Genomic DNA, 26,443 nt, shown 5'->3' on the forward strand with positions numbered 1-26,443 from the left:
GCAACCTTTAAAAAAGCAAAACACGGAGCCAAATGGACGGGAAATCGGGGAGGTAAGGGCTTTTTCATTCATAATACGACGTTAATAAGCCACGTACACGGACCGGGGAGCGTTATAAAGTACAGTGTTGTTGTTTTTTAGCGTGCGGAAGCGATCGGACTGCAGAGAGAGAGAGAGAGGGAGAGAGAGGGAGGGAGAGAGAGAGAGAGGGAGGCTCAGGCTTTGGAACTGTTTCCGCACGCTTGAGGGAGAGCAAGGCCCAGTGACCCACATTCGGAGCGGTGTGTGTATGCGTGTACTTTGTGCGCGAGTGTGTACGTGTGTATGTGTGTGTGCGCGGACGGATGAGTGGGCGAGCGAGCGTGTGAATATGTGCCAGTGCAGTGTATGTGTGTGCGGGGAGTCTCTCTCTCTCCCGAGTGTGTGTGTTTATACATCATGATCTGCCGCGAAAATGTGTCGATGATCGCCGCTCCGAGATGACACATTGTATCGTTTTGATTATTCGTTCTTATGTAAAAGAAGAAGGGGACGCGCCGTCTTCTCCGGCCGCGGATGTTTTGTAACAGATTCCTGGTCGGTGGCTACATTTTGGAGATTATATTATTCGTGCACAATGTCAGTGGGTTCTTGCGTGACAGCTAGCTTGAGCGAGCAGGGCTCTCCGCGCCAGCATGCAAAACAAATGGTGAATGATGTATGTACCTTTTATTAAAGGGTTGTCAGTAAATGTGTTATATGTGCGCTGTACGTGGATCGGAACACTTTTCATTCATTAACGGGGGAGGATTCCGGAACAAAGGGAGGGGGGACGGGGACAGTACAGTGGTGTTCTCTCTCTGTGTACGTCTATATGTACCTGGACAGTGTTGTTCGGTAGCATAACGCTTAGCTACAGTAGCTAGCTCCATAGGCTGCTATATGGTTTGCTTTTCGTATGGTTGCAATAATGAACACCTGTGGCTTGCTTGACTGATCTGGTTTACTGGTTTACAAATCTGATGTTGTTGTTGTTGTTGTTTTTTGGCAGCTCTGCATTTCCATGTGTGGATCAAAGTTGGCAAAGGCTTAATGAAATGTGAAATGATGGTGTTCCTCAGTAATGTACATAGCGCCTGCTGTGTAGACTCACTGTATTAGCGTCTCATGTCATGTCATATGTGGAACTGCCCTGGCAACCCGCTTAACGAACGTATTTGCATTTTAATTCCTATATACATCGCTGGCTATGGTTTATTGGTACTTTCCAGAGACATATCAGAATCAGAATGCCTGGTGGACGCGCGTGCGTGTAACCGAGTGTGCATCTTCTTGTGTGTTCTACGTATTGTTGCAGGTGTCGTGGCGATCAGGTGAAGTGAAAGCATCCGTGAAGGTGGTCAGTTCAGTGTACGGATAGAACGTCACAAGACCAAGGCTCACACGCACTATACAAAGACTGTTTCTTCTAGACAACACAAGTAAGTTTAACCCATTTACACATGAGGACGATTCTAAAAAAAATGGCTTCTAAATCAGACAGTTTTCTGAAAAACCTATGTTTTTATCTACAGTGGTAGCCTACTCAAACTATTTCATGTCAAGGACCCCAAAAAATATCTGTAGATGGACACGACCCCCATCTGAAAATATGTTGTTCCAGGGACCCCCCCAGAAGCAAAGATTTGAGTTAAAAACGTTCGCTTTGCACACACAGAGATTTGCACACATTTTCACAATTTTTCAAAAATATAGCAGATCTACAAGCTGTAGCGTGCCACGCTATGAGCTTGTAGATCTTCTATTTTTCAATAGCTAAAGTATAACATAATGCTCTAAACACCAAAAGGGGTTCCCGTCCTGCATTTGACCAATGTTGTGGTTATCCTGATGACGTAAATGCCGGAGTGGTGAATGCATGCCTGACATTTCTTTTTTTATTAGTTTCAGAATAACTTTACTGCACTTTCTTCATTCCTTCCGAGACCTTGATGACCTAAACTAGTGCCTAGTGTTATTCAATGCATTATACTTCTTTTTTGTTTGAGTAACTGAGTAGTGTAAGACTTTTAAGGAGGGGAGGTCGGGGTCAATATAGCCCAAGATGGTATTTTCCTGTTTTCAAATAATCTATAGGCTAGTTTCCGTTTATACAGTATTGGACACATTATGTAATTGACCTATTATAGCTGAACATGAGTGGAAAATCACCCCCCTAAAAACTGCCCTATCTGATCCCCGTGTCTGCTATGGTTCCTCCTGTGTGTAGGTTGGCTCGACAACCATGTTCCTCCCGCGGTGGTGCAGTGGCCTTTCACGACCCCGATGACCACGATGTTAGCTTTGACCTTCGAATCTGCACTGACACCCAAACCCCTCACTCACGAGCCCCGAGACAACACCAGTTAACTGACAGTGCACGAGTTGCAGCGGGGTGAGAGCCTATATATTTCACACACGTGCACACAGCTGTCCTGCCTCGAATTAGCTCATGAAATGTCCCATGGTTAGATGTTTTACTGTGTGTACATGATCTACAATGTGATCTATATGGATTTGACATATAGTGTGGTGCTTTTCCCCAAATCCCCTGCGACATATTTGCCATAGTACAAAATGTTGTCCCGTTTAAAAATGTGTGCACACATTTCTTGTTCTGTGCTTATTTTGCTATTAGAGAATGGCATATTAATTAGCCTATGTGTTTTATTTATTTATTTATTTGGTGGGGGCCTATTACACACACACATGTACACAGCTGTCCTGCCTCGAATTAGCTCATGAAATGTTAGATGTTTTACTGTGAGTACATGATCTACAATGTGATCTATATGCGCTTTTTATTTAGGTAAATTTGATACATGGAATTCACATATAGTGTGGTGCTTTTCCTCAAATCCCCTGCAACATATTTGCTATATAGTACAAAATGTTGTCCCGTTTAAAAATGTATGCACACATTTCTTGTTCTGTGCTTATTTTGCTATTAGAGAATGGCGTATTAATTAGCCTATGTGTTTTATTTATTTATTTATTTGGTCAAATACGTTTTTTATTAATTATTTCAGCGCCATTGCCGTAGATGTAGGTCAATTGAAGCCTATTTTTTGATACAACGCTTACCGCCGTTGAATAATGGCAATTGCGCTTTTATAGTGCATTCGATCGATTGAGCCATAATGCTACTTACGTTAGCCGGTTAGCTAGCTATGTTGTTAGCACAGCACTGGATCGCCCATCTTAGATCGTCGTCGCCATAATAATCCATTCTGTTTCTTTCAATCGCCTGTATCTCCTATTCCTTGTCCCAGATGGCATTTTGGTCAAAACAACGTTTCTTTGACGGCACAGAGCCGACGATGTGGAGCTCTCCAGTGCCCCGGTTTGGATTCATATTGTAAACAAGGCCTGTCCAGGCTCCGTTCAGCTGCCTAGGTTAATACTACTTCCGGTAGACTGGAAATGTGGCTTTTCAAAATAAGAGCTCGACTGGAAAAAATGCTGGCGTGAATTAGATCCTAATTTTTCAATAAATGCTAGCACTGTAAGTGTTAAGAACAAGTTATAAAATGTTATGCAATTTCTACAGCGTATATTCTTTTTCATGAAAAACAGAAAAAGAGGAAAAAGAAAAGGACAGAACAAATAAGACAGACAAAAGGAAAAGAAATGTGTCCATAACTCCATATTCTTTTCAGAATACAGTAGTCAAACAGAAACAAATAGAAACATGTACAGTATATATGTGTGCATTCATGCATTTGTTCCTTTGTTTCCAGGAATGATCCCGTTTCACGCTATGTTCATATTGCTTCCCCTGCAGGTGCTCATCCAAATGCCGACCTCACGCCTAAAAAGCCAATCACTACAGCCCTGATCAACAGCCACCATGACATCTAGCATAGGGTATATATATATATATATATATGCTTCAACACGTGCATCCACATACACACACACAACAAGAACACAATTGGACTCTCAATTATGTCCTCGTAACCTTCCAGGCACAAACAAAGCATTCCTTTTCCCCTCTTTGCCAGTCTCTCTCTCTCGTTTTTTTGTGTGACCTAAAAATAAACCCGCCACAGGCATGTAGGAATCCTCTCGTTTGGAAACGTCCATCGTTAGCTATAGTAACAATGCATACCTTGCTTCCGAGCTGGCACGCACAGACGCAGGTCGCTGTAAAATGTTTGTGTGTCTTTCACAGGGATGATTCTTGTAGCATATTTGATGGCTTGATGGAAGAAGATGAAAAGGACAAAGCAAAACGGTGAGATAGACGGGCCGATGCATGCACTCGTGGATGGATGGATGGATTTTATTTTATCATTGAACACTGTTTACACACATGTACAACGAAATTGATCTGTTGGCATCACTTCAATGCAGTACAAAAGTAATCATAATGTGTTAGTAATAGCACCCAGTAGGTACCAATAATAAAAAGCAGTAAGCAGTAAGCAGTGTTGTATGAGACAGTTAGTTATACCAGCGTGCACATACAATAATATAATATTTCAATCATGGATTTTAATGATTAAAGAAAGTGATAAAGAGTCAAGGGAAAAGCAATATAGTCAGATTATTTACTACTTATTTTGGTCTAACATGCAACATGAAATAACAGCAATTTTGATCGCAGTGTGTCCCGTAACAAGTCCGAAAAGAAACGGAGAGACCAGTTCAATGTCCTCATCAAGGAACTTGGCACTATGTTGCCAGGCAACACCAGGAAGATGGACAAGTCTACCATCCTGCAAAAAAGCATCGACTTCCTGTGTAAACATAAAGGTGAGGACACCACAACCCCCTTTCTTACCTAACTTCCTGTGTTTAGGTTACACGGCACAGACTGAAGAGCAAGTAGCTTCCAGAGGCTACAATTCTATTCGTCATGAGATAGGGCTGGGCAATATATCTATAATTATTCTACTTGGAACCAGTGCCGTATACGTGCAATACGCAATACGTATACGCACAATACGCACTGCGACTCGGGCAACACGCCGAGGGGGGCAAAAGAATGTGGCAAAAAGTGCCAAGCCGACCCTCATAATAACAAATTTCTCCGTGGCTCGTAATAACGAGCGTCCTCGCAACCGGCGGAAATAGCCGATCTGAATGAGGGAATGCAGCGCTCTCGTCGGGAGGGGGGGGGGGCAGCACAAATATCCTACGAGTAGGGCAACCAAATGGTCAGCTACGTCCCTGCTTGGAACGATGCAAGTGGGACAAACGGTTCACGCGTTACATGGATTACAGACACACACACACACACACACACACACACACACACACACACACACACACACACACACACACACACACACACACACACACACACACACGTGTACACAGAGACTTGGTGCACTTATAGATAGATTGTGATATGAGTAAAAATGTACTAGATATTGTGGGAATATCGTAATATTGTGATATGGCATAAATGTTGTCTTTTCCTGGTTTAAAATTCTGCTACAGTGAAGTTGTCTAATCTTTCTTTTTACACCCATTCTATGAATTGCCATTACCCACTGAGTTATTACATAGGCATTACTGATGATTGTTAATTAAACAAATAGTCAAATCATTGTGTAAATATTTTGTGAAAACACCAATAGCCATCCCTATAATAATATTAATATTGAGGTAATGGTCAACGTTTTTTCATATATACTTTTTTTCTCCATAAAGCCCAGCCCCACTGTGACACCTCACACCTCCATGTGAGATTGTTTTCTCTTGTTATGAGACCTTGTAAAAGGGAAGTGGCACTTAATGTGTTTATGACTGTGTTTTTTATGATGAGGTTAACTGTTTTGGAAGAGGGATTTCCTCATATCATTTATAACACTGTCCTCCCTGTCGTCCCACAGAGATTGCTGCCCAGTCAGAGTCCAGCGAGATCAGGCAGGACTGGAAGCCCCCGTTTCTTAGCAACGAAGAGTTCACCCAGCTCATGCTGGAGGTCAGAAATCTCACGTTTTATTTCTTATCTTCTTTCCTGGTGCTAATATATCGTCACTGTCGGGTAGAAGCCTTGTATCATTCTCCATATTTCAACTTTTAACCCATTTCGACCTGAGGATGATTCTACAAATGACTTCTAAATCCTGACAGTTTTCAGAAAACCCTATGTTTCTATGTCAGTCGTTCTTAAACATTTTCATGTCAAGGGCCCCAAAAATTATATGAAATTGGCCGCCAACCCCCATATGAAAATATGTTGTTCCAGAGACCCCCCAGAAGCAAAGATTTGAGTTAAAAACATTCGCTCTGACAGAATATATATTCAAAGATTTGTGCCACATTTTCACAATAAAAAAAAAATAGCAGACCTACAAGCTCTTCTTTTTGAGCTTTTCAATAGCTAAAAGTATAACATAATGCTTAAAACACCAACAGGGGTTCCCGTCCAGAATGGGTTGTTAATGATGCTTGTTTTGCAAACATGACGCTTTAATCACTTCTAATTAGTAGCTTATTGAGTAGGATTAAAATGTTATCCAATGTATTTGTATTTAGTTAACATAACTATTATTAAAGGCATTTGAAATGAAATAAAAATGTTACTTTTCAGGATTCCAATGAAAAATAGCAAAAACAATTATTCAGGATTTCAATTCAAATAATAACACAAAGAGCTGATCTACAAGGCTATTTTTGCTACGATATTAATATGCAATGTGGCCCTCTGGAGTGAGTGTGGAAATATAGTGGCCCTTGCCATCGTCAAAGTTGCCCACCCCTGCCCCATACTCCATTGTATGACGTGAGAAAGTAGCAGAAATCACAGATCTACAAGCTCGCCATCGCAATGCACCGCAAGCTTGTACTGTAGGTTGGCCATTATTTTCCCTACTTTTGAAATATGTATATTTTATTATTTGCCTATAATGACACGCCCAAAACAGGGATGTCATGTTGAACGTGGTTAAGTCTGTCCGTGGGTTTTCATGAATATTGAACCAATGAAACGTATTGCCAAGAGGTTGTGACTAAATATATACGGTAACTACATATAAAGCGGAAGTGGAGCCTCCTCCCCACTTCCGTTTCGTCTTTACCTGATATAAATAGAAATCATCTAAGCATATATAGCTTGAAATGCATAAAATGGAAATGAAAGAATAAAATGTAAAGATATAATTAAAATATATTTTCGTGAACGGAAATGGCAGCTTCCTTACTCGGATTTCGGGAGGTGTAGTTCCAGACTATATAGCATTGTCTGGCTACGCGAAACTACCGGCCTGTTGTGAAGAAAGACAAAATGGTTTGCCTCCGTGATGACCTGCTTGAGTCACTGACCTATAGTCAGGACAGCAAGCTAGAGCAAAGAGTTCAATGCAGCATTAGACTGTAACTGGATGTCCCATGACATCAGTGTCTTCTCTAATGTCTAACGTATAGGGGAAAAGCACTTACACTTAATTAGGGGAGCAGCATAGCAGTTAATCAAACTAATTGATTTCATCGTCAATACATTCATATATATTTTTTTACTAATGCTTTTTTTTCCTTCTTCTTCGTTCTTAAAAACACCCTTCCAGAGGCTACAATTCTATTCTTCATGAATTCACCTGCACCTATAGGGCTGGCTGGGCAATATATCTATAATTATATTCATATTGTGATATTGTGGGAATATCGTAATATTGTGATATGGCATAATTGTTGTCTTTTCCTGGTTTAAAATGCTGCTACAGTGAAGCGGTGGAATCCTTTTTTCACACCCGTTCTATGAATTGCCTTTACCCACTATTATTACAGTTTATAATTAAAATAAAATAATCCACAGTTGCAGCCATACACTTAAGTTATTTGGTAGGTTTTGGTACTGTATGTCTTGGCTTGTGAGTGAGTAAGTTGATGCTTTGATCATAAAAGTGCAGGATCACATCTCCGGCTCAGAGAAGGGCTGACAGATACTTGTCATTGTGTTGTCAGGCTCTGGATGGCTTCTTCATAGCCATAATGACTGATGGCAACATCCTCTACGTCTCAGAGAGTGTCACCTCTCTGCTGGAGCACCTCCCGGTGAGTAATGTACTTAAATCATTTTCTTTTTAATAACTTTACTTGATTATTTGTATTTTATTTTCGCTACTTATGACTTATACCTGCACTACATTTCAAAGATAATATACTTTTGACTCCGCTACATTTCTAGGAAGAGAAATTAAAACATTTTAAACTTTCAACTTTCACGTTGTTGTTGAGTAATATTTGACCAGGAGGAGTATGTATACTTTGTACTGGGTTTATTAAGTACTTTGTCCATGACTACCGATGAGTGATGGGCCTTGCGCTGGCACGGCATGAATTAGTCATGTGTTGTGTTAGTAGAACAGGTCTAGACGGGATCTATTGTGTGCCATTAGGTCAAACATTTCAATATGTTTTTTGTGCGATGACAGACGTTCTAATCTATATGTTTGTGTGTGTGTGTGTGTGTGTGTGTGTGTGTGTGTGTGTGTGTGTGCGTGTGCGTGTGCGTGTGCGTGTGCGTGTACGTGTGCGTTCCTGCGTGTCCATCAGGCGGATCTGGTTGATCAGAACATGTTGAACTTCCTGCCACTTAGCGAACACTCTGATGTGTACAAGTCTCTATCCACACACCCGACTGACTCCGAGCTTGGGTCAGATTACCTCAAAAGTTAGTACCCACCTTTTTTATTTTAAACCTACCGTCCCTATTCTGGGGGGCAAACATTAGGCGAAAATAGCAGATCTATGAGCTTGTAGATCGGCTTTTTTTTTATGTGTTATAAGAATCTTTATCAAATCGATACCAAACCACCATTGTACAATGAAGTATTATACAGGTCTTAAGTGGTTAATTAGAGTAATTGATTATAAAAAATCTATTACAATCCTTTTGTGTTGATTCGTTGATATAATAGCAATTGAAAACAAATGATTTAAAAAAAAGTGTTTCTCGATTATTCAATTAACCTTCATGGGCAAGATTAAGTCGGTTAGAGGTTCTAAATGTATTTTCGGTTAATTGCCCAGGCCTAATATGAAGTCAAAATTCAAAACAAGAGAACACTGTAATCTGTGGCGATATCAAGACCCACAGTGGACCAAAGCCTTTGTCTGGCCCTTAACACTTAAATAACATTTATGATGTATTATACACAAATTTTAGCCAGAAACTTGTCTGGCCCTTAGGACTTAATATAATTTATTATGCATTACTCACAAATCTTAGCCAGGACCTACTTAAAAGTCTGGCAGGTTTGACCCTTGATTGACTCAGAGCCAATTCTTCCATCTTCAGACAAAAGTAAAACGTTTTCTATCTATTCTAAGTATATAGCCATAATTTACTTGGGGGTCCAAGCTCACAATAGATCATCACTTCACACAATTATAGTGGCCATTCACTCAGAATCTAATAACCTTGTTGTTGTTCATCATCTTTAAACCCTGATGTGCAAATGGCTTTGGCCAGTGTTGTACAGAAACCTTGTATTTGCCATAAGACAAGATTCCAGGAATCTTGAAAGACTGGTTTATTTTTTCCGATAGTCTATCTTTCATTTTTGACACATTACAATGCACTGTTTGCGACGTTCCATCCCAGGTCACACAACCAAACCCTTTCTACTTTCTCTCCTGCGTGCCAAAGCATAAAATTTCACAATTTTGTTCATAGCGGTCAGTACTTGACATTTTGTATGTATTTGCTCTCCAGCTAAAAACCAGATGGAGTTCTGCTGTCACATGCTCCGAGGGGCCATCGATCCCAAGGAGTCCCCTGTCTATGAATATGTGAAATTTATAGGCAACTTCAAGTCTCTCACCAATGGTATGTAACTGAACTTCTGTGGCGCAATGGGCTCTTCAGTAGAAAGTCATAGTAGATTGTATGCTGAACTATGACACACATGATGTTTGTGCATTACCATAAAAAAGAAAGGTGAAATAGCAGATCTACATGCTCATATCCCGTTGCATTGTGACGTGTTGTGAGCTTGTAGATTGGCTAATTTCACTTTGGTTCAAAGTATTGTGTGTCTGGACTTCCCTTGACACAAATGGAGGAGAGCAGCACCGTGAGCTCTAAACATCTGGTCTCTGTTGTATAGTTCCCAATGTGACAAGGAATGGTCTAGCAGGGGTGTTACAGCGCTCACTACAGCCTGCTTTTGATGACCAGGTCTGTTTCGTAGCCACGGTCCGCCTCGCCAAGCCTCAGTTTATCAAGGTAAGACTGACATGAAGTGAAGTAAGTCATGTTTTCTGTAGGGTCATGTTGGCCACACCTTGTTAGACTGTTTATTTACTGTAGTGTACATATGTGACCTACTACAGACTAAAGACTTTCCTTTTTAACAAAGCATTTTGTTAGCTTTTTAGGTTTTCACACCTAGGTTTTCATTGCCACCCTTACTTTTTTTAATTCTGTACTGTAGCACTTTGAGTTTTGTAAAGTGCAATATGAATCAAATGTATTATTATTATTATTATTATTATTATTATTATTATTATTATTATTATTATTATTATTATTATTATTATTATTATTATTATTATTATTATTATTATTATTATTTTTTACATCTGCCAGATGGTGCTTACTTATTTCCAGGGGGAAATGTTTTAGTGTTTTTTTTATATTATTATTATATATTAGAATAAAACAAAGTCTGTGCTGCCTCATGCTCCACAGCCTATGGCTATTACTGATTTTGGTGGCCTTTCCTCTAGCGCCACCCTTAGGCCAAAATGTCCATTTGGATATCTAATGTAAGAAGATATATAATCAATATCTATCAAAAGCTAATGTAGTGTACACTCATGCTCCCATTTGAGTGACCACATGACCTTGCTTCTAGTGCATTTGTTTTTTTTTGGCCCACTGTATTTGAGTTTGACATCCATGTTCTAGTGCCACCCTTACTTTTTATGGTTATGGTTAACCACTCAAACCCTATTTTGAGCACATTTTCAACAACTTTCAAAAAAGTTTATAGTGCTTTAAGTTGTTGAGAATCAATTATATTCCTCAGTGGACATAGCTCAAAATGTTTTCAGAGATATGTGAGTGATTTTGATTGAGCAATTCACATAATAACTCAATATTGTATGTTTTAGGAGATGTGTACCGTGGAGGAGCCCAATGAGGAGTTCACTTCTAGACATAGTTTAGAGTGGAAGTTCCTCTTCCTAGACCACAGGTAAACAAACATGTGCACGCTCACGCTCACACACACACACACACACACACACACACACACACACACACACACGATAGAGATGTCCCGATACCGATACTAGTCAGTATCGGAACACTGCCCGATATGCCCTTATTTGGTCATATCGGAATCGGCGAATATGCCAGTCTAACCACCGATCCGATTGGGTAAGGGGTTGACTTGACACTATGGCAGGTAAATAAAACCTTTGGGCATGTGGAGTTTGCTTTCGAGTTGCCCAAACGGGCAAGTGCACATTTGATTGAGGAGTCTGAGGATGCAACCGTCTTTAGTTTGCTATAAACACAAGATATCTGTGTAAACAAACACCAGAGCGCTCCATCTCCCCTTCTATCTCTCCCTCTCTCCCACACACACGCACGCTTGCACGCACAAACACACACACTCAAAATAAGAGGTCGGTGGATTGATATCAGTATCGGCCTATATGCAAGTTGCAGGATCGGGAATCAGATCGGGAATGGACAAAAAAGGTATCGGGACATATCTAACGCATGCACGCACGCACGCACGCACGCACGCACGCACACACACACACACACACACACACACACACACACACACACACCAAAATCACCCACACTTATTCTTTATAACAACAAGGCTGGTGTAATTACTAAGAAATTAACTGGGAAAAAACTAGGTTGCTCCACATTCTATTTTCACTGTCCATACTGGTTGTTACACAGCCGACCACCGGATGGAGTGAACCCTCAACCCATTCTTTCAACACAGACAGGATCTGTTGCGCAAGTTGCCTGTTTTATTCAGACTATTTTCACTGAAAAGCCGTTTTCATTTGATAGACAATCAAATGTGAAGCAGTTTGATTGCACAGGTTTCAGTTTGAGGGTACAGATACTGAACATCAGGTGTCAAGTCTGTTCCTATTCGCCCGCTTGCCATGGAAATCGAAAATACACATCGAAGACATCCTTGCACATTTATAACCACATCGATTGGTCTAGACAGAGAAGTAATGTCAAGTCCTAAAGCCAAGACAAATTAAAAACAGGAAAAGTATAAAAATCATGGCACCATTATTTAAAGAAGAAACACAAACTTGACCACTGTTGACATTATTGATTGATTTAAATAAATGAAAAGGCTGACCTACTGACATCTTCATCATGTTCTTGTTTCCAGGGCTCCACCTATCATAGGTTACCTTCCTTTTGAGGTTCTGGGAACGTCGGGGTATGACTATTATCACGTGGACGACCTGGAGTCCCTGGCCAAGTGTCACGAGCACTGTGAGTAATCACAATCAGCCGTAATCAAGCTAATGAAACAATGTCATATCTAAAACAACACAATTGTTTTTAGTCGTGATTTAACCCATTTTGGGCGGGAACCCCTTTTGGTGTTAGCATTATGTTATGCTTTAGCTATTGAAAAATAGCAGATCTACAAGCTCATAGCGCGCCCCCGAGTGAGCTTGTAGATCTGCTATTTTTGAAAAATCGAACGACAGACATAGAAACATAGCTTTGTCAGAAAACTGTCAGGATGTAGAAGACATTTTTAGAATCTGATCTCAGGTCAAAATGGGTTAATAGAATAGATTATACCAATTATACTTCCCTAAAATATCTATACAGCAAAAGCAGTATATTGTCCTATATTTCTGTATGACATGTCATTTTCTCAGCTTGTTTTGGTCGTAACCACTCCGTTCTCCATGTGTGCGTCTTGTTCTTGTCCTGCTCAGTGATGCAGTATGGTAAAGGGAAGTCGTGCTACTACCGTTTCCTAACTAAAGGTCAACAGTGGATCTGGCTCCAGACCCACTACTACATCACTTATCACCAGTGGAACTCCAGACCTGAGTTTATTGTCTGCACACACACCGTTGTCAGGTGACGTGTTGACCTGTACTCTCTCTCTCTCTCTCTCTCTCTCTCTCTCTCTCTCTCTCTCTCTCTCTCTCTCTCTCTCTCTCTCTCTCTCTCTCTCTCTCTCTCTCTCTCTCTCTCTCTCTCTCTCTCTCTCTCTCTCTCTCTCTCTCTCTCTCTGATTGATTTGACTGTATAGTGGTTCTCAAAGTGGGGTCCAGGGACCCTTAGGGTTCCTTGGGGGGGTTTCCAAATGGACTCTTAGAGGTCTCGAGGTCTGTAACCGTACAAGTGTACAAATAGAACCAAATGGACCCGTCCATTTGTACATTCTCAGAGTTATGGGGGTCCTTGAAATTAAAACGTTTGAGAACCACCCACTGATATATACAACATATTCTCTGGTCTCTGCCTGACTCATTTGACTCTGCAGTTCAAACCCACATGTGTATAAATAAATGTGTGCATACTCACACGCTCTATATCTTGTCTCCCCCTTCTCATCATCACCACTTCTGTCTGTAGCTATGCGGAGGTGAGGGCAGAACAGCGCAGGGAGATGGGCATTGAGGAATCCACCCCAGAGGTCAACGTGGACAAGGTGAGAAGTGACTATAGTCACTAAGAACAATGAGCATGCAATGAACAAACTGATTAATCTGAACAACAAATGTACAATGGGCTCTATGCACACACGCCATTTTGGAAAGAACTTGGGCCCCTTCCCTACTTCCTTCACAGGTGTTACCACTGATACTAATGTTCCAATGCTCTGTTCCATTCTGGTCAAACAGACAGTGTTTCCAGACCTGGGCAGACAGGCGCGGCCGTTTTCCGCTGTCTCCCGGCGTCTTTTCCGGGTTCTTAGACAGCTGGTGGATGGAAAAGAAGCTCCACCCACGCGGCTGAATGCCGCGACGGCCAGATTCCCTTCTGCCGCGTGGGTGGAGCTTCTTTTCCATCCACCAGCTGTGTAAAAACCCGGAAAAGACGCCGGCAGACAGCGGAAAACGGCCCTGCCTGTCTTCCTAGGTCTGGCAACAGCTAGAGTCAGGGTGCTGCTAGTGTGCCATGTTGGCTCACTGGAAACACTCTGCTATACACCAGTGGGTCTCAAAGTGTCCTTGACTTGAGTGGGTTCCAAATGGCCCTGTACGGGTGTGTAACTGAGAGTGTGCAAATGGAATTGCACACTCAGAGTTATGGGGGTCCTTGAAATAAAAAAGTTTGAGAACCACTGCACACTAAATGGAACAGAGCCTTAAAGGGGCATTCCACTCATTTTCAACATTTTACTATGTCATTAATGTACCTTAGAGCTGATTCCGATATAAAAAAGTTCCCCCATTCTGTGTTTCCTAGAACTAGAGGTCTGATAAATAATTAATTACAGTTCTAGGAAACACAGAATGGGGGACTTTTTTTATTATTATTTCCACACAACAGCTCTAAGGTATATTAATGACATAGTAAAATGTTGAAAATGGGTTTGTTTTCCCCTTTAACCCATTTTGACCTGAGATTAGATTCTAAAAATGTCTTCTACATCCTGACAGTTTTCTGAAAAAGCTATGTTTCTATGTCAGTCGTTCTTCGATTTTTCAAAAATAGCAGACCTACAAGCTCGTAGCGCGCCACTCGGTGGCGCGCTATGAGCTTGTAGATCTGATATTTTTCAATAGCTAAAGCATAACATAATGCTAACACCAAAAGGGGTTCCCGCCCAAAATGCGTTAATTAGTATCATCGGTAACGAAGGAAATAGAGAAGCGGCCCGGAAGTAGGAATAATTATTCTGTGTGCATATAGCCCATTGTAGCAAATAAATTGATTATATTATATAACTATACTGAGTGTAGGACACCAAAATGAGCTACTTTACCTGCTTGTTAAGTTTGTGACTAAGGGAGTGGAGAGTCTAGACGTGCCCTCCTCATTTCATCCATTATCCATTGACTTCACAATTATTGGGCTCACTGCCTGGAACTCCTCATTCTCTGACCTAATGGAGTTCAATTCATGGTCAGTGATTACATCAACGGGAGAATAATATAGTTTGGTATCAGAACTGTACTTGGAAGTTTACAGCTGGTGGTTGGAAAGCTTTTTCAATGAACGGTAAAGAAAGTATGTGCCATATAAGCAGTTAACTGTTATTATCTCTTTTGTCTTTCCTGTCAGTCTCTACCCGGTCTAAAAATGTGAAGCCATTTTTTGTTATAGTTTTAACAATATCAGTTTTTTTTATCACTCCTTTGGATTTGTTTCTTTTAGAGCCAGGACTCCGGTTCAGAATCCCAGCTCAATACATCCAGCCTGAAGGAGGCGCTGGAGCGTTTCGACCGTAGCCGCACCCCCTCAACCTCCTCACGCAGCTCTCACAAGTCCTCCTGTGTGTCTGACAACACATGTCACAGCACATGTAAGCGCACACACACACACACACACACACACACACACACACACACACACACACACACACACACACACACACACACACACACACACACACACACACACACACACACACACACACACACACACACACACACACACACGCTCTCAATATACCGGTCGATCTTCGTTCCTATATGTGGGTCTGCTGGGCAATGACCGAAAGAATAAGATTGCAGATTCAAGTGGCAGAAATTAGTTTTCTCAGATGGATGGCTGGCGTGTCCCTTAGGGATAGGGTGAGAAGTTCAGTCACTCGGGAGAGACTCGAAGTAGAACCGTTGCTCCTTCACATGGAAAGTTGCACACGGCATCTCGCACGGATGCTTCCCGAGCGTCTCCCTAGGGAGGTTCAGGTCCTCTGGGTGCGTCCCACTGGGAAGAAGAAGCCCCGGGGCAGACCAAGGACCAGATTATAGGGGGATTCTATCTCCATGCTGGCTTTGGAACGCCCCGGGGTTCCCTCAGCATGAAGCGGCTAATGTTGTGGGAAGTCTGAGGCTCTCTGCCGGAACTGTTTGCCCCCATGACCCAGCAGCTCCAAATAAGCGGTAGAAGACAGATGGATGGATCACTACACATATGCATGAACACACACACACACACACACGAACACACACACACACACACACACACACACACGAACACACACACACACACACACACACACACACACACACACACAGAGACATCAACAGTGAGGGGGATGATTAAGCACGGTTACAAGCTGATATTGTTTATGTCGGGCAGAAACCTTGTAAACCGGTATCCATATTTCAACGTTTTACATCATTTTGTCATATTTTAATGCCATACTTTGTGGTATAACAGTGTCACGCAAATGTAGCGATAATAGCCGATCTACGGTACAAGCTCACAACAGGTCGCAATGTGACACGTTGTGAGCTTGTAGTCTGTAGATCCGTTCTTTTCCTGCTTTTTCTGAACTTTTGTGAAAGGGGTTAAGTGTGTAAGTGGGTTCTTTTAATATTGAACTAAATATTGGAACATGCAGGCTCTGGAAAGAGTAACGGATTTGGACATACAAGGTTTTCACCCGCCAGCAATCATATGTTGTGGTCACGCAGAGTGGGGTGACTAAGCTCTGTTGTAAGCTGATATATTATGGTCACGGGGGAAGCTGACAAGCACAACTCTCTGACTCACTGATGCTTCTATTTCAGTGGTTTTCAACCTTTTTCATATCGAGGTGGAAGGTTATTTATTCAGCATTTGAGCCACAGACCACCATTTTGATGAGATTTCCCCAAAACTTAAGATCTTTGTCCTTAATTCCAATGCTGTATTGATGTTGGTACCACAGGAGAGATACCAGGCAAACGTTGATCAAAATAACGATTCTTCTACATTCTCTAATTGTGTAGACGTCTTGTAAATTAAGTAATGTCGATGTTTAACTATAATTGAAGTCTCGAGAGCGTACATTGAAACCAAATGGACCTGGACCCGGTTTCCTTTTACGCTCTCAAGAGTTAAAGATCTAATAAGGATCCATTTGGTTATCAACTCTCCGTCACGTAGCTGGAACCCCCCTGAAGCATACCAGTGGTAAAACACAAAAAAACGCCACTGTTCTATTTCCACAGCGACAGCTTCCAAGCTCCACATGGACACGGTGGCGGCCACACCCCCCAGGCAGTCACTGGCCTCTACGGTGGAGATGACGTCACAGCGCCCCTCCTCCATCAGCAGTCAGCAGGTGAGACGGCAGGAAACGCAGTGGCTCCCAAGGGGTCCCCCAGGGGTCCTTGATGATAGTTTGGAACCAAATGGACCCTTATGGGTCTGTAACTCTGAGAGTGTACAAATGGAACCAAATGGACCGGGTCCAATTTGGTTCCATTTGTTCACTCTCAGAGTTAAATTAACATTGATTTTACAATATAAATTGGGGGTCCCAGAGATAGAAATGCCATTATATGGGGGTCTATGGAAAAAGTTATGGGAAATTCTCTTCCGGTGCCCTCGTGGTTCTGAAAGGGGGCAGGAATATGAAACTCTATGTAGTGGAACAGTCATACACCATACTACTAGTACACATCATTCTCCATCATTCATTATTTTGTATCCTCCCTATATTTGTAGTCTATGAGCTCTCAGACCACTGGCCAGAGTGTAACTCCAAGCATGAGCAATCATCAACAACAACAACAAAAACAACAGCAACAGCAGCAACAACAGCAAAAACAACAACAACAACAGCAACAACAGCAGCAACCGCAGCAACAGCAGCAGCAGCAAACACAACAACAGCAACCACAACAACAGCAAACACAACAACAGCAACCACAACAACAGCAACCACCACAACAACAGCAACCGCAACAACAGCAACAACAACAACAACAGCAGCAACAACAGCAGCAGCAACCACAACAACAACAACAACAACAGCAGCAGCAGCAGCAGTTACAAACAAATGTACAGGTGAGGATTAAACACCACCTAGTGTCTCGACTCTCAAGACCACACCGTTGTCAAACGCTTCCATCATAGAACGGAAGTACCTCCACTTCTGTTTCGTCTTTCGCAGTCACGTAAATAATTCCTACCTTTAAAGGAAAGGAGTCTAAGCATATCTAGCGAACTGCTTTAGCCTGCAGAAATGGAAATTCAAAAATATATTTGAAAGATATTTTTAAATATATTTTATATCATGACAACTTCCTTTGAAGGGGGCGCAACTGTACAGACTCTACGTAGCATTCAAAGATAGTGTATATGTTTTCCAAAGGGAACTTTAAAGCCTCTTATAAGTGTGATTGTACAACCTTTAGTCAGTTCTAAGCAATGTGTCATTTAGATTCTTAAGTCTTAAGTCTTAAGGTCCTTTCAGATGAGGAGCTATTAATGTGCTTAGTAATTCATTCTCAATAAGTTGATGGACGACAACGCAAGTGTACATGAGCGTGGTCTGGTGAAATTGTCTTGTTTTGTGCACACACCCGCGACTGACTAGACCTGGATTGTATTGAGCTTTTGCTTTTACACTTGCGTTGTCGCGCCCCTCATGCGCAGACCTGGAGCAGACCTGTCGTTGATCCAGGCGACAACATCAGCGTTAATCGATTCCCGTCTAAAAGTACCTTTATGATGTTTACAATTGGTTTTCTTGTATTGTCCACCACTAGAGGTAGCCCTTAAACTTTATATTTGCCTATATGTTTTTCTACCATTGCAAATTCTGTTATCAAAAAGTGATCATAGCAGGAATCTGTTACCTTACCATAAGTGTTTTAGCCCGTTGCCAAATGGTGTGTGCCTGTGTGTGTGTGTGTGTGTGTGCGTGCGTGCGTGCGTGCGTGCGTGTGTGTGTGTGTGTGTGTGTGTGTGTGCTTGACCCCCAGCCGGTGATGGAGTTCACAGCCCAGGTGAACGCCATGCAGCACTTAAGGGACCAACTGGAGCAGAGGACCAGGCTGATCCAGGCCAACATCCAGCGGCAGCAGGACGAGCTACGCAACATCCAGGAGCAGCTGCAGAGAGTCCAGGGACAAGGCATCCAGGTAGGGGAACCATACACACACAAGAGTCCAGGGACAAGGCATCAAGGTAGAGGAACCATACACACACAGAGAGTCCAGGGACAAGGCATCAAGGTAGAAGAACCATACACACACAGACAGTCCAGGGACAAGGCATCCAGGTAGGGGGAACCATACACACACACACAGTCCGGGGACAAGGCATCCAGGTAGGGGGAACCATACACACACAGACAGTCCAGGGACAAGGCATCCAGGTAGGGGGAACCATACACACACACACAGTCCAGGGGAGTTGCACCACTCAGTTCACACGGGTGTGATTTTTTAAGCACATCGAGCAGGCCAGCAGTTGACGACCTAAGGGGATGAGGATGAGGTCATCTGCGATAGTTCCTTTTCATCTATTGCACAGAAGCTCTTAACTAAACAAAAGAAAAATGTACTGTGTGATAAGGCTCGCACTCAGGGCGGCTCCGCATAATGTTTCCTGTATGTTCTTTGTATTTTAAATGTTTTGGTGTATGCCTTTAGGGGTGGGGGGACTATTGTTTGTCTTTGTTTAAAGAATGCTAATTCTTTAATAAAAAACTGTGGAAACTACGTTATTGTCGCACTGTTCTAAAGTCCACACAAATGCATGGTCGGACTGATATCTTGAAAATCCACAGAAGTGCAGAACATTGACTCACTAACGTGACGTTGTTTCCGCGGCGACAGATGTTCCTGCAGCCGAGCGGCACAATGAATGTCCAGCTGCCGCAGGTGGGCTCGGTTCAGCAGACGGCCACACTGACCAATCAGGTTCAGCAGACGACTCTAAACCCCGCCCATACGGGAACCATGACCATCCAGCAGCAAGCTGCTCCTCAGCAGAGCCTACAACAACAGAACAACACCCTAGCACAGGTGGGTCTCATTCAATCAGCAGAACACCACCCTAGCACAATTTATAATGTCTGTACAATGAAACTCTGAGTATACACTATAAGTGCTATGTCTACATAACATGCTATCTAAATTACATAAGTTTAGCCTTTGCATATGCCTGTAAGGTCGTTGAGGCTAGTGCACGTGCTACGGCAAGTGCTATGGGCAAAGATGGAGTCTGAAGAGGTGAGTTTTCAGACTGCGTAAGAGGATTTGGAGTGAGTCTGCAGTTCTGATTGCAATGGGAAGTTCACAGGTGGGACATAAACCAGAATCAGAATCAAATTTATTGTCACATAACGTCATGTTTACAGGTTCGATATATATAACACATTGTAACTCCAAAATCCATTTTAACCATGTTAGACTCATTGAAAACACGTCCCTGGTTCTGGCTCCAATGCTTTCAATTAGTTTTTCCATACAATTCCTTACAATTTATTTGGAAAATGAAAACAAATAATATAAAATGGAAAATGGAAAATGAAATGGAAAAAGAAAAACACGGCTCCCTCACCGGCAACGGCATCTTCTATGAGTTGAGTTGAAGTATAGTTCATCCTATACTGTATGTGTTTCTCTGCCTCCTACCATATGACCACTGCAGGCTCAGCGTCAGCCCCAGCAGCAGCAGCCCCAGGCTCAGAACACGGTTCCTGCACCCCTGTACAACACTATGATGATCTCCCAGCCTGGACAGCCCAACCTGCTCCAGATCAGCAGCAGCCTCCCACAGACGCAGCAAGGCACCGCCGTGGCTACCTTCACACAGGACCGACAGATACGGTACAGAGTGACATTCCAATGTTTTCATTTGCAGCGGTGGAAGCTAGCTAATGTGTTTATGTTTTATTTTCGTGTCCGGACAATTTCTTGACCCATCCCACATGGGATTATCAGACACGGCAATTAAAAAAAAAACAGTAACAAAAACAACAAACACAGAACATAAACATTCAGGTGTGTAGCCAGCCAGCAACTCAACCAGATTTCAAACAGTACAGTAGACCCACACAGACCAGTACATGAAGTATATAACCAACCAATAGAGTTCATAAGGTTCATCTATAATACAATTTAGTTAAACGTCACCCTTCGCCTCCTATCACATGCCCTATGAAGATACTCTGAAAAAGCGAAAACATGGTGTAAAATAAACTCACACCACTCTCGCACTACACCAGGTTCAGATCAGGGGTGTGGACTTTTTCAAACAATACTACTCTGAGATCATGATACAAAATTAAATTAAATGAAATGAAAGTTGTTAAGCCTGTCTGTGGGTCTAAGTAATAACTAGATTGGATTCATTGGAATTCTTGCCATTTCCTGAAAAGTCACAATTTTCCATCCAACAGTGCCGATATATTAAACAAGGCGCGGTCACAGTATACACATTATACAGGCCTTCTAACTCCTCCGCAATGGCAGTCAAACTGCAGCCGAAAGTTTGATGGAATTCCTCTCCACACACGAGTAGCCAACCTGCTCTTCTGAGTGGTCGGCTGCTTTTGCAACCTGCCTGTGCACGCTTCACTGCGTGATGTTAGCGTGATGCGGTCCGATAAGGGCTCTATGCATTATGCTGTTTAAAAGTGCTTCATACTTGACTTGAACATGGATAAGAGATGCGTAAATGGTGGGAGCATGTATCCAGTAAGAATACAGTGCATTAGGCCTCCAAATATAGACACTAGCAGTTTACAGTTATACTCAAGCTGTAAAATTGCATCTTTGAGCGATTTGTACTTCCAACCCATGGTGACCCTATGGGGAAATGTAGATTTCAAACATCGACATGTGAGAAGCATTTCTTATTTTCACACAGCTGTTTTGACAAATGCTGTGTGTATTGCTGTTGGCCATTATGACATCACAGATATGAACCTTGTCATCTGCTGAACAGGTCATGGACATCTACTGTACATACAGGGTTTCTGCACATCCTTCAAAATACTCAAAAAGGCTTGAATTCAATTCTCACGTTGTATTTGTGCTTTTTTGTTATTGATACTGTAAATGTGACTTAAAAGTAACTTCCCTATACCTGCAGAAACCCTGTAACAACTGTCTTGACAGAAATTCGAACAAGGCACTCTTTTGTCACATAATTAATTATGATCTATTTGAATCCACTTTCCCAGACCTTTAAAAATGTCTCCCCGAGTTGTAGGCTTTCTTCACGTCCTCATTGAAAAGAGAACAAAATGTACTGTTCTTTTGTTCTTCCTATTTACTTTTGTTCTTTTGTTGTGTTACCCTCTCCATTCTCTGTGCGTTCTGCTAGGTTCCCATCGGGACAGCAGCTGGTGACCAAGCTGGTAACCACTCCAATGGCCTGTGGTACGGTCATGGTGCCCACGTCCATGTTCATGGGACAGGTGGTCACTGCATACAACCCGTTTGGAGGCCAGCAGGTAAGAAGACACACCTGACTCACAAAGGGTGCTTAGGAAGCTGCATTGGGCTAGGGGTGCAATCTAACTATAAATGCACCGTGTGTGTGTGTGTGTGTGTGTGTGTGTGTGTGTGTGTGTGTGTGTGTGTGTGTGTGTGTGTGTGTGTGTGTGTGTGTGTGTGTGTGTGTGTGTGTGTGTGTGTGTGTGTGTGTGTGTGTGTGTGTGTGTGTGTGTGTGTGTGTGTGTGTGTGTGTGCGTCTGTAATCCACGTAACTCGAGAACCGCTCGCCCCACCGACTTCAAATTCGACACACGCGTTCCACCCCACCACAGGGGGTGCAGTGCCCTGTGTCGAGTTGGGCGGACCCACGGTTGTCCAGAAAAGCCCCAAAAAGGCCTTTTACTTTGTCAAATGTGACTTCATGGTGTGTGTAATTGATAGCAAATAAGTCATTTTTTGGGTGAACTACTCCTTTAATAGGTTAATCAGACTAAATTGATTTAGTCAATTATAAAACAAAGACAAACAATACAAAATCAAAAGGAATCAGTTGTGGCGGATGATGATGCATGCACGCACACCACTCTGCGCAGTGGCTGCTGTGTTGAGTCGAATTGTTTTGAATGTCTTTCTGTCCGTTCCTTGTGCAGGCGGGGCAGACGCAGACGCTGACCCTGCAGCCCACGCAGGGTCCCCAAGGCCAGGGGGACGTGCAGGGCCAGACGACTGTAGTGACACAGGGTTGCCAGCAGGGGCAACAGCAGCAGTTCCTACAGGTAACCATGGATCATTACATCAGTGGTTTTCAACCCTTTTTAATTCTTTCAGCGCCATTGCTGTAGATGTAGGTCAATTGAAGCCTATTTTTTTGATACTACGCTTACCGCCATTGCCGTTGATTAATGGCAATTGCGCTTTATAGTGCATTCGATCGATCGAGCCATAATGCTACTTACGTTAGCATCTGGTAGCTAGCTGTTGTTGTCACAAGACACTGGAGCCCATCTTAGATCATCGGCACCATAAGAATCCATTCTATCCGTTTCTTTCAATCGCCTGTATCTCCTATTCCTTGTCCCAGATGGCATTTTTGGTCAAAACAGCGTTTCTTTGATGGTACAGAGCCGGCGATGTGGAGCCCTCCAGTGCATAGACCCATAGTGTAAACAACAGTTGAACGGGACCTGTTCAACTTCCTAGGATAATACTACTTCCGGTGGTCTAGAAATGTGGCTTTTCAAAATAAGAGCTCGACTGGGAAAAATGCTGGCGTGAATTAGATCCTAATTTTTCAATAAATGCTAGTGGGCTAAGTGTTAATGTCAAGGCCCATTATCAGTGGGAACTGATAGCTGGGAACCACCTGGAACACCCTCAAGGACCACTTGAAAACCACATGATTAAATCAAACTGCTTAATTTAGGAAGATTTATAGAAGATAATTTTAGTGTCAGACTGTTCAAGAGATGTGTGGCTTGTGGAGATTAAGAATGGGTCCAATATTGGGTCACACTAGCTACAGAATGTTCAGAAGCCTTTTCTATGACACCCTAATGATCTCGGCTATTTCATCAAAGCAAAGGTTAAGCCTCAATATGCAATTTCTTCAACTGTTTGGCTCTATGTAGAACAGGCTCAAATACATTTACACAATACGTTTAGAATGATTCTACATCATTTTGCTTTTGTTTAGGACAGTGGTTCCCAAACCTTTCAGGTCGAGACCCAAAAGAGAGATTAGACGTTTGCCCGGGAGGCCGGGACCCAAACTAGTGAAAATAGCAGATACCGCACAAGTGCACAACGTGTCGCTTCGCTCCGCATTGCGAGCTTGTTACATCTTAATTATATTTATATAATTTATTATATTAGTTTGTTTGTTTACTTTAATATGTATTAAAAAAAAATCACACCCGTGTGAACTGAGTGGTGCAACTACACATTTATTGTTATAGTTACTGTACATTAGAACCAGGAAAGCATCTGTGTCATAAGTACTGTGATGTCTGTGATGTCAGTGACGTCACATACTAACCATAGCAACCATGCTCGTTTTTTTGGTTGCTAACCATAGCAACCATGCTCGTTTTTTTGGTACGAACAAACACGGGTACACGGGTACAAAGCCAGTTGTTGGAGTGGTTTGCACCACTCAAAAATTAAATGTAGGTAAGAAAATGGGATTTTTAGGAGTCGTGACCCCCAAAAATGTGTGACCTAGTACAAATGTGTCCTGACCCATTTGAAATTTGAATTTGAATTCACCTAGGAAATAATAGAGCGCTAGTGTGGGGGACTCCTTTCATGCTTGTTTCACAAGATTGGGAGTGGGACAGAAGGCCTAACAAAACGTTTCAGTCTAGTTTTTGCTTGAATCCCATGAACACTAGAGGGCAGTATGTCTCATGGACTTAACATAAAACAGTAAGATAGATGTGGAAGAACATTTTTGATCTGGAAGAACATTTTATATCTGGAAGAACATTTTAGATCTGGAAGAACATTTTGTGAAGTTATTATGTGACTTCTGGGCAGTGGTGGAAAGTAGTTTAACATGTTTGACCTCTCTATCACACGGAAATTAGTTCCATGTGATAGAGGGGTAAAAGTTGAACGAAAGTTGCGCTAATATATTAGAAATAGGTCAACAATACAAATGACGTTAGTTTTGTGAATTAATTTACTTTTACTGCGTGGCCCCTGTACCCCCCACATAATGACCGGAAATACTTAATATTGACCAAAACCAGAGCAAAACTCCCACCACGGGACTCGAGCAATCAATGAATACAGTTGCAACCACTATATTAATGGCAAGTATTTCATTCAGCTTAAGTTAAAAAAAATCTGAACTATCCCTTTAACTTGGCTATCGTGCTCATTCTATTCGTCAGGGTACCCGTCTCCTCCACGGTAACCAGTCCACACAGCTGATCCTGCAGGCAGCGTTTCCACTCCAGCAGCAGGGCACGTTCACTGCGGCCACGCACCAACAGCCGCCGCCACAGCAGCAGCAGCAGCAAGTGCAGCGGCAACAGCAGCAGCAACAAGCGTCACACCATCCGCGGCACCAGCAGCAGCTCAAACCCCAGCCCCAGAAAGCCCAGAAGGCCCCCGCCTCCTCCTCACACAGGACTGACAGCGTCAGCAGCCAGCCGCAGTAAGGGCTTCCACATCGGGGGTGGGGGGGGGGGGGGGGGGGGTGCTGGGGGAAAGAAGTGTCACGTAAGAGCCTAATTTATACGCTCTCGCACGACTGTGTCGCGCGGCGAAAATAGCAGGCCTACCAGACCACAGCGCGGCGATGCCACGTGACACCGCCATGCGACCTAAGGATGTATCAGGCTTGACAACTACATATTTTGAAGACCCTGCCCCAAAAAAAGCACTTATTGTTTTTAATGGATTTGTTTTGTTTGCTGGCCGACGAAAGCTTCCTTCATCCTGAAAATGGTGGTCCTTCCTTTCTTCCGTTTGAACCTTTAACGTACCGACACGTGACAAAAGAAAAGGAGAGGCTTTAAGCCTTGGTGGGATCTCCTGTCACCATGGCGACAGGATGGATGGTTCCCTTATTAGGGACGGCGGAAGAGTACAGGTGCTCCGGATCGCTCTCCGTGGAATCCACACAGAACTCCCAGTGGACGCCCCCCACATTACCATGGTAACGAGAGACTCTTTTGAAGGCGTCTCAGAGTGGACTTGGTTGTGTACAGATCAACTGTATTATAAGAACATGTAAATATACAATATAGCTTAACGGGGGAAACACAAATGTAGTATTTTATATGACTGCATGAAATGAATAACTGTAAGGTTTTTTGTTAGTCGCTTTTGAGAAAAGAAAAAATACTTTTTACTCGTTCTTCTTGGTCAAAGACTCGCGCAGCTCCGTGCTAATGCATAGCGCCATGTTCCAAGACCTCGTACATCCCCTTTTCTCTAAACGTCTGGAAGACTTTATGGCCGATTTATACTTTGTGTCGTGCGCCAGTGTCGCAAACCGAAAATAGACGATATCGGCTATTTTCGGTGCACGACGACGCGACGCACAAAGCGAGTGTAAATCAATCATAAGCATTATGTCCGTTTGTTTTGAAAAATG

The 26,443-nt window shown here is 42.7% G+C and overlaps 1 protein-coding gene across 3 annotated transcripts; it reads left to right on the forward strand.

Moving 5' to 3' along the window:
- clockb (clock circadian regulator b) lies at positions 1 to 26,443 on the forward strand. Of its 3 annotated transcripts, none has more exons than XM_079498813.1 (24): positions 1 to 52; positions 1,337 to 1,460; positions 2,249 to 2,413; positions 3,759 to 3,885; positions 4,193 to 4,255; positions 4,613 to 4,776; positions 5,862 to 5,953; positions 7,936 to 8,025; positions 8,527 to 8,644; positions 9,689 to 9,802; positions 10,083 to 10,201; positions 11,092 to 11,174; positions 12,360 to 12,466; positions 12,925 to 13,072; positions 13,574 to 13,649; positions 15,323 to 15,470; positions 17,110 to 17,222; positions 17,609 to 17,950; positions 18,871 to 19,029; positions 19,729 to 19,917; positions 20,546 to 20,724; positions 22,226 to 22,355; positions 22,989 to 23,114; positions 25,233 to 26,443. In XM_079498813.1, the coding sequence occupies exons 4-24, from the start codon at positions 3,869 to 3,871 to the stop codon at positions 25,500 to 25,502; spliced, it is 2,847 nt and encodes a 948-aa protein (XP_079354939.1). In that variant the 5' UTR covers positions 1 to 52; positions 1,337 to 1,460; positions 2,249 to 2,413; positions 3,759 to 3,868; the 3' UTR covers positions 25,503 to 26,443. The 3 variants fall into 3 exon arrangements, with proteins under 3 accessions (XP_079354939.1, XP_079354941.1, XP_079354940.1); XM_079498815.1 differs by having other exon boundaries at positions 4,628 to 4,776; XM_079498814.1 differs by having other exon boundaries at positions 3,803 to 3,885.

Source organism: Electrona antarctica (assembly GCF_951216825.1).
Source record: "Electrona antarctica genome assembly, chromosome: 4".
NCBI classification, from domain to species: domain Eukaryota; kingdom Metazoa; phylum Chordata; class Actinopteri; order Myctophiformes; family Myctophidae; genus Electrona; species Electrona antarctica.

Coding starts and splice junctions, on each gene's coding strand:
- clockb (XM_079498813.1), top strand. Junction 5,954..7,935: donor TCACCCAGCTCATGCTGGAG/GTCAGAAATCTC, acceptor TTGTGTTGTCAG/GCTCTGGATGGCTTCTTCAT. Junction 11,175..12,359: donor TTCCTCTTCCTAGACCACAG/GTAAACAAACAT, acceptor TCTTGTTTCCAG/GGCTCCACCTATCATAGGTT.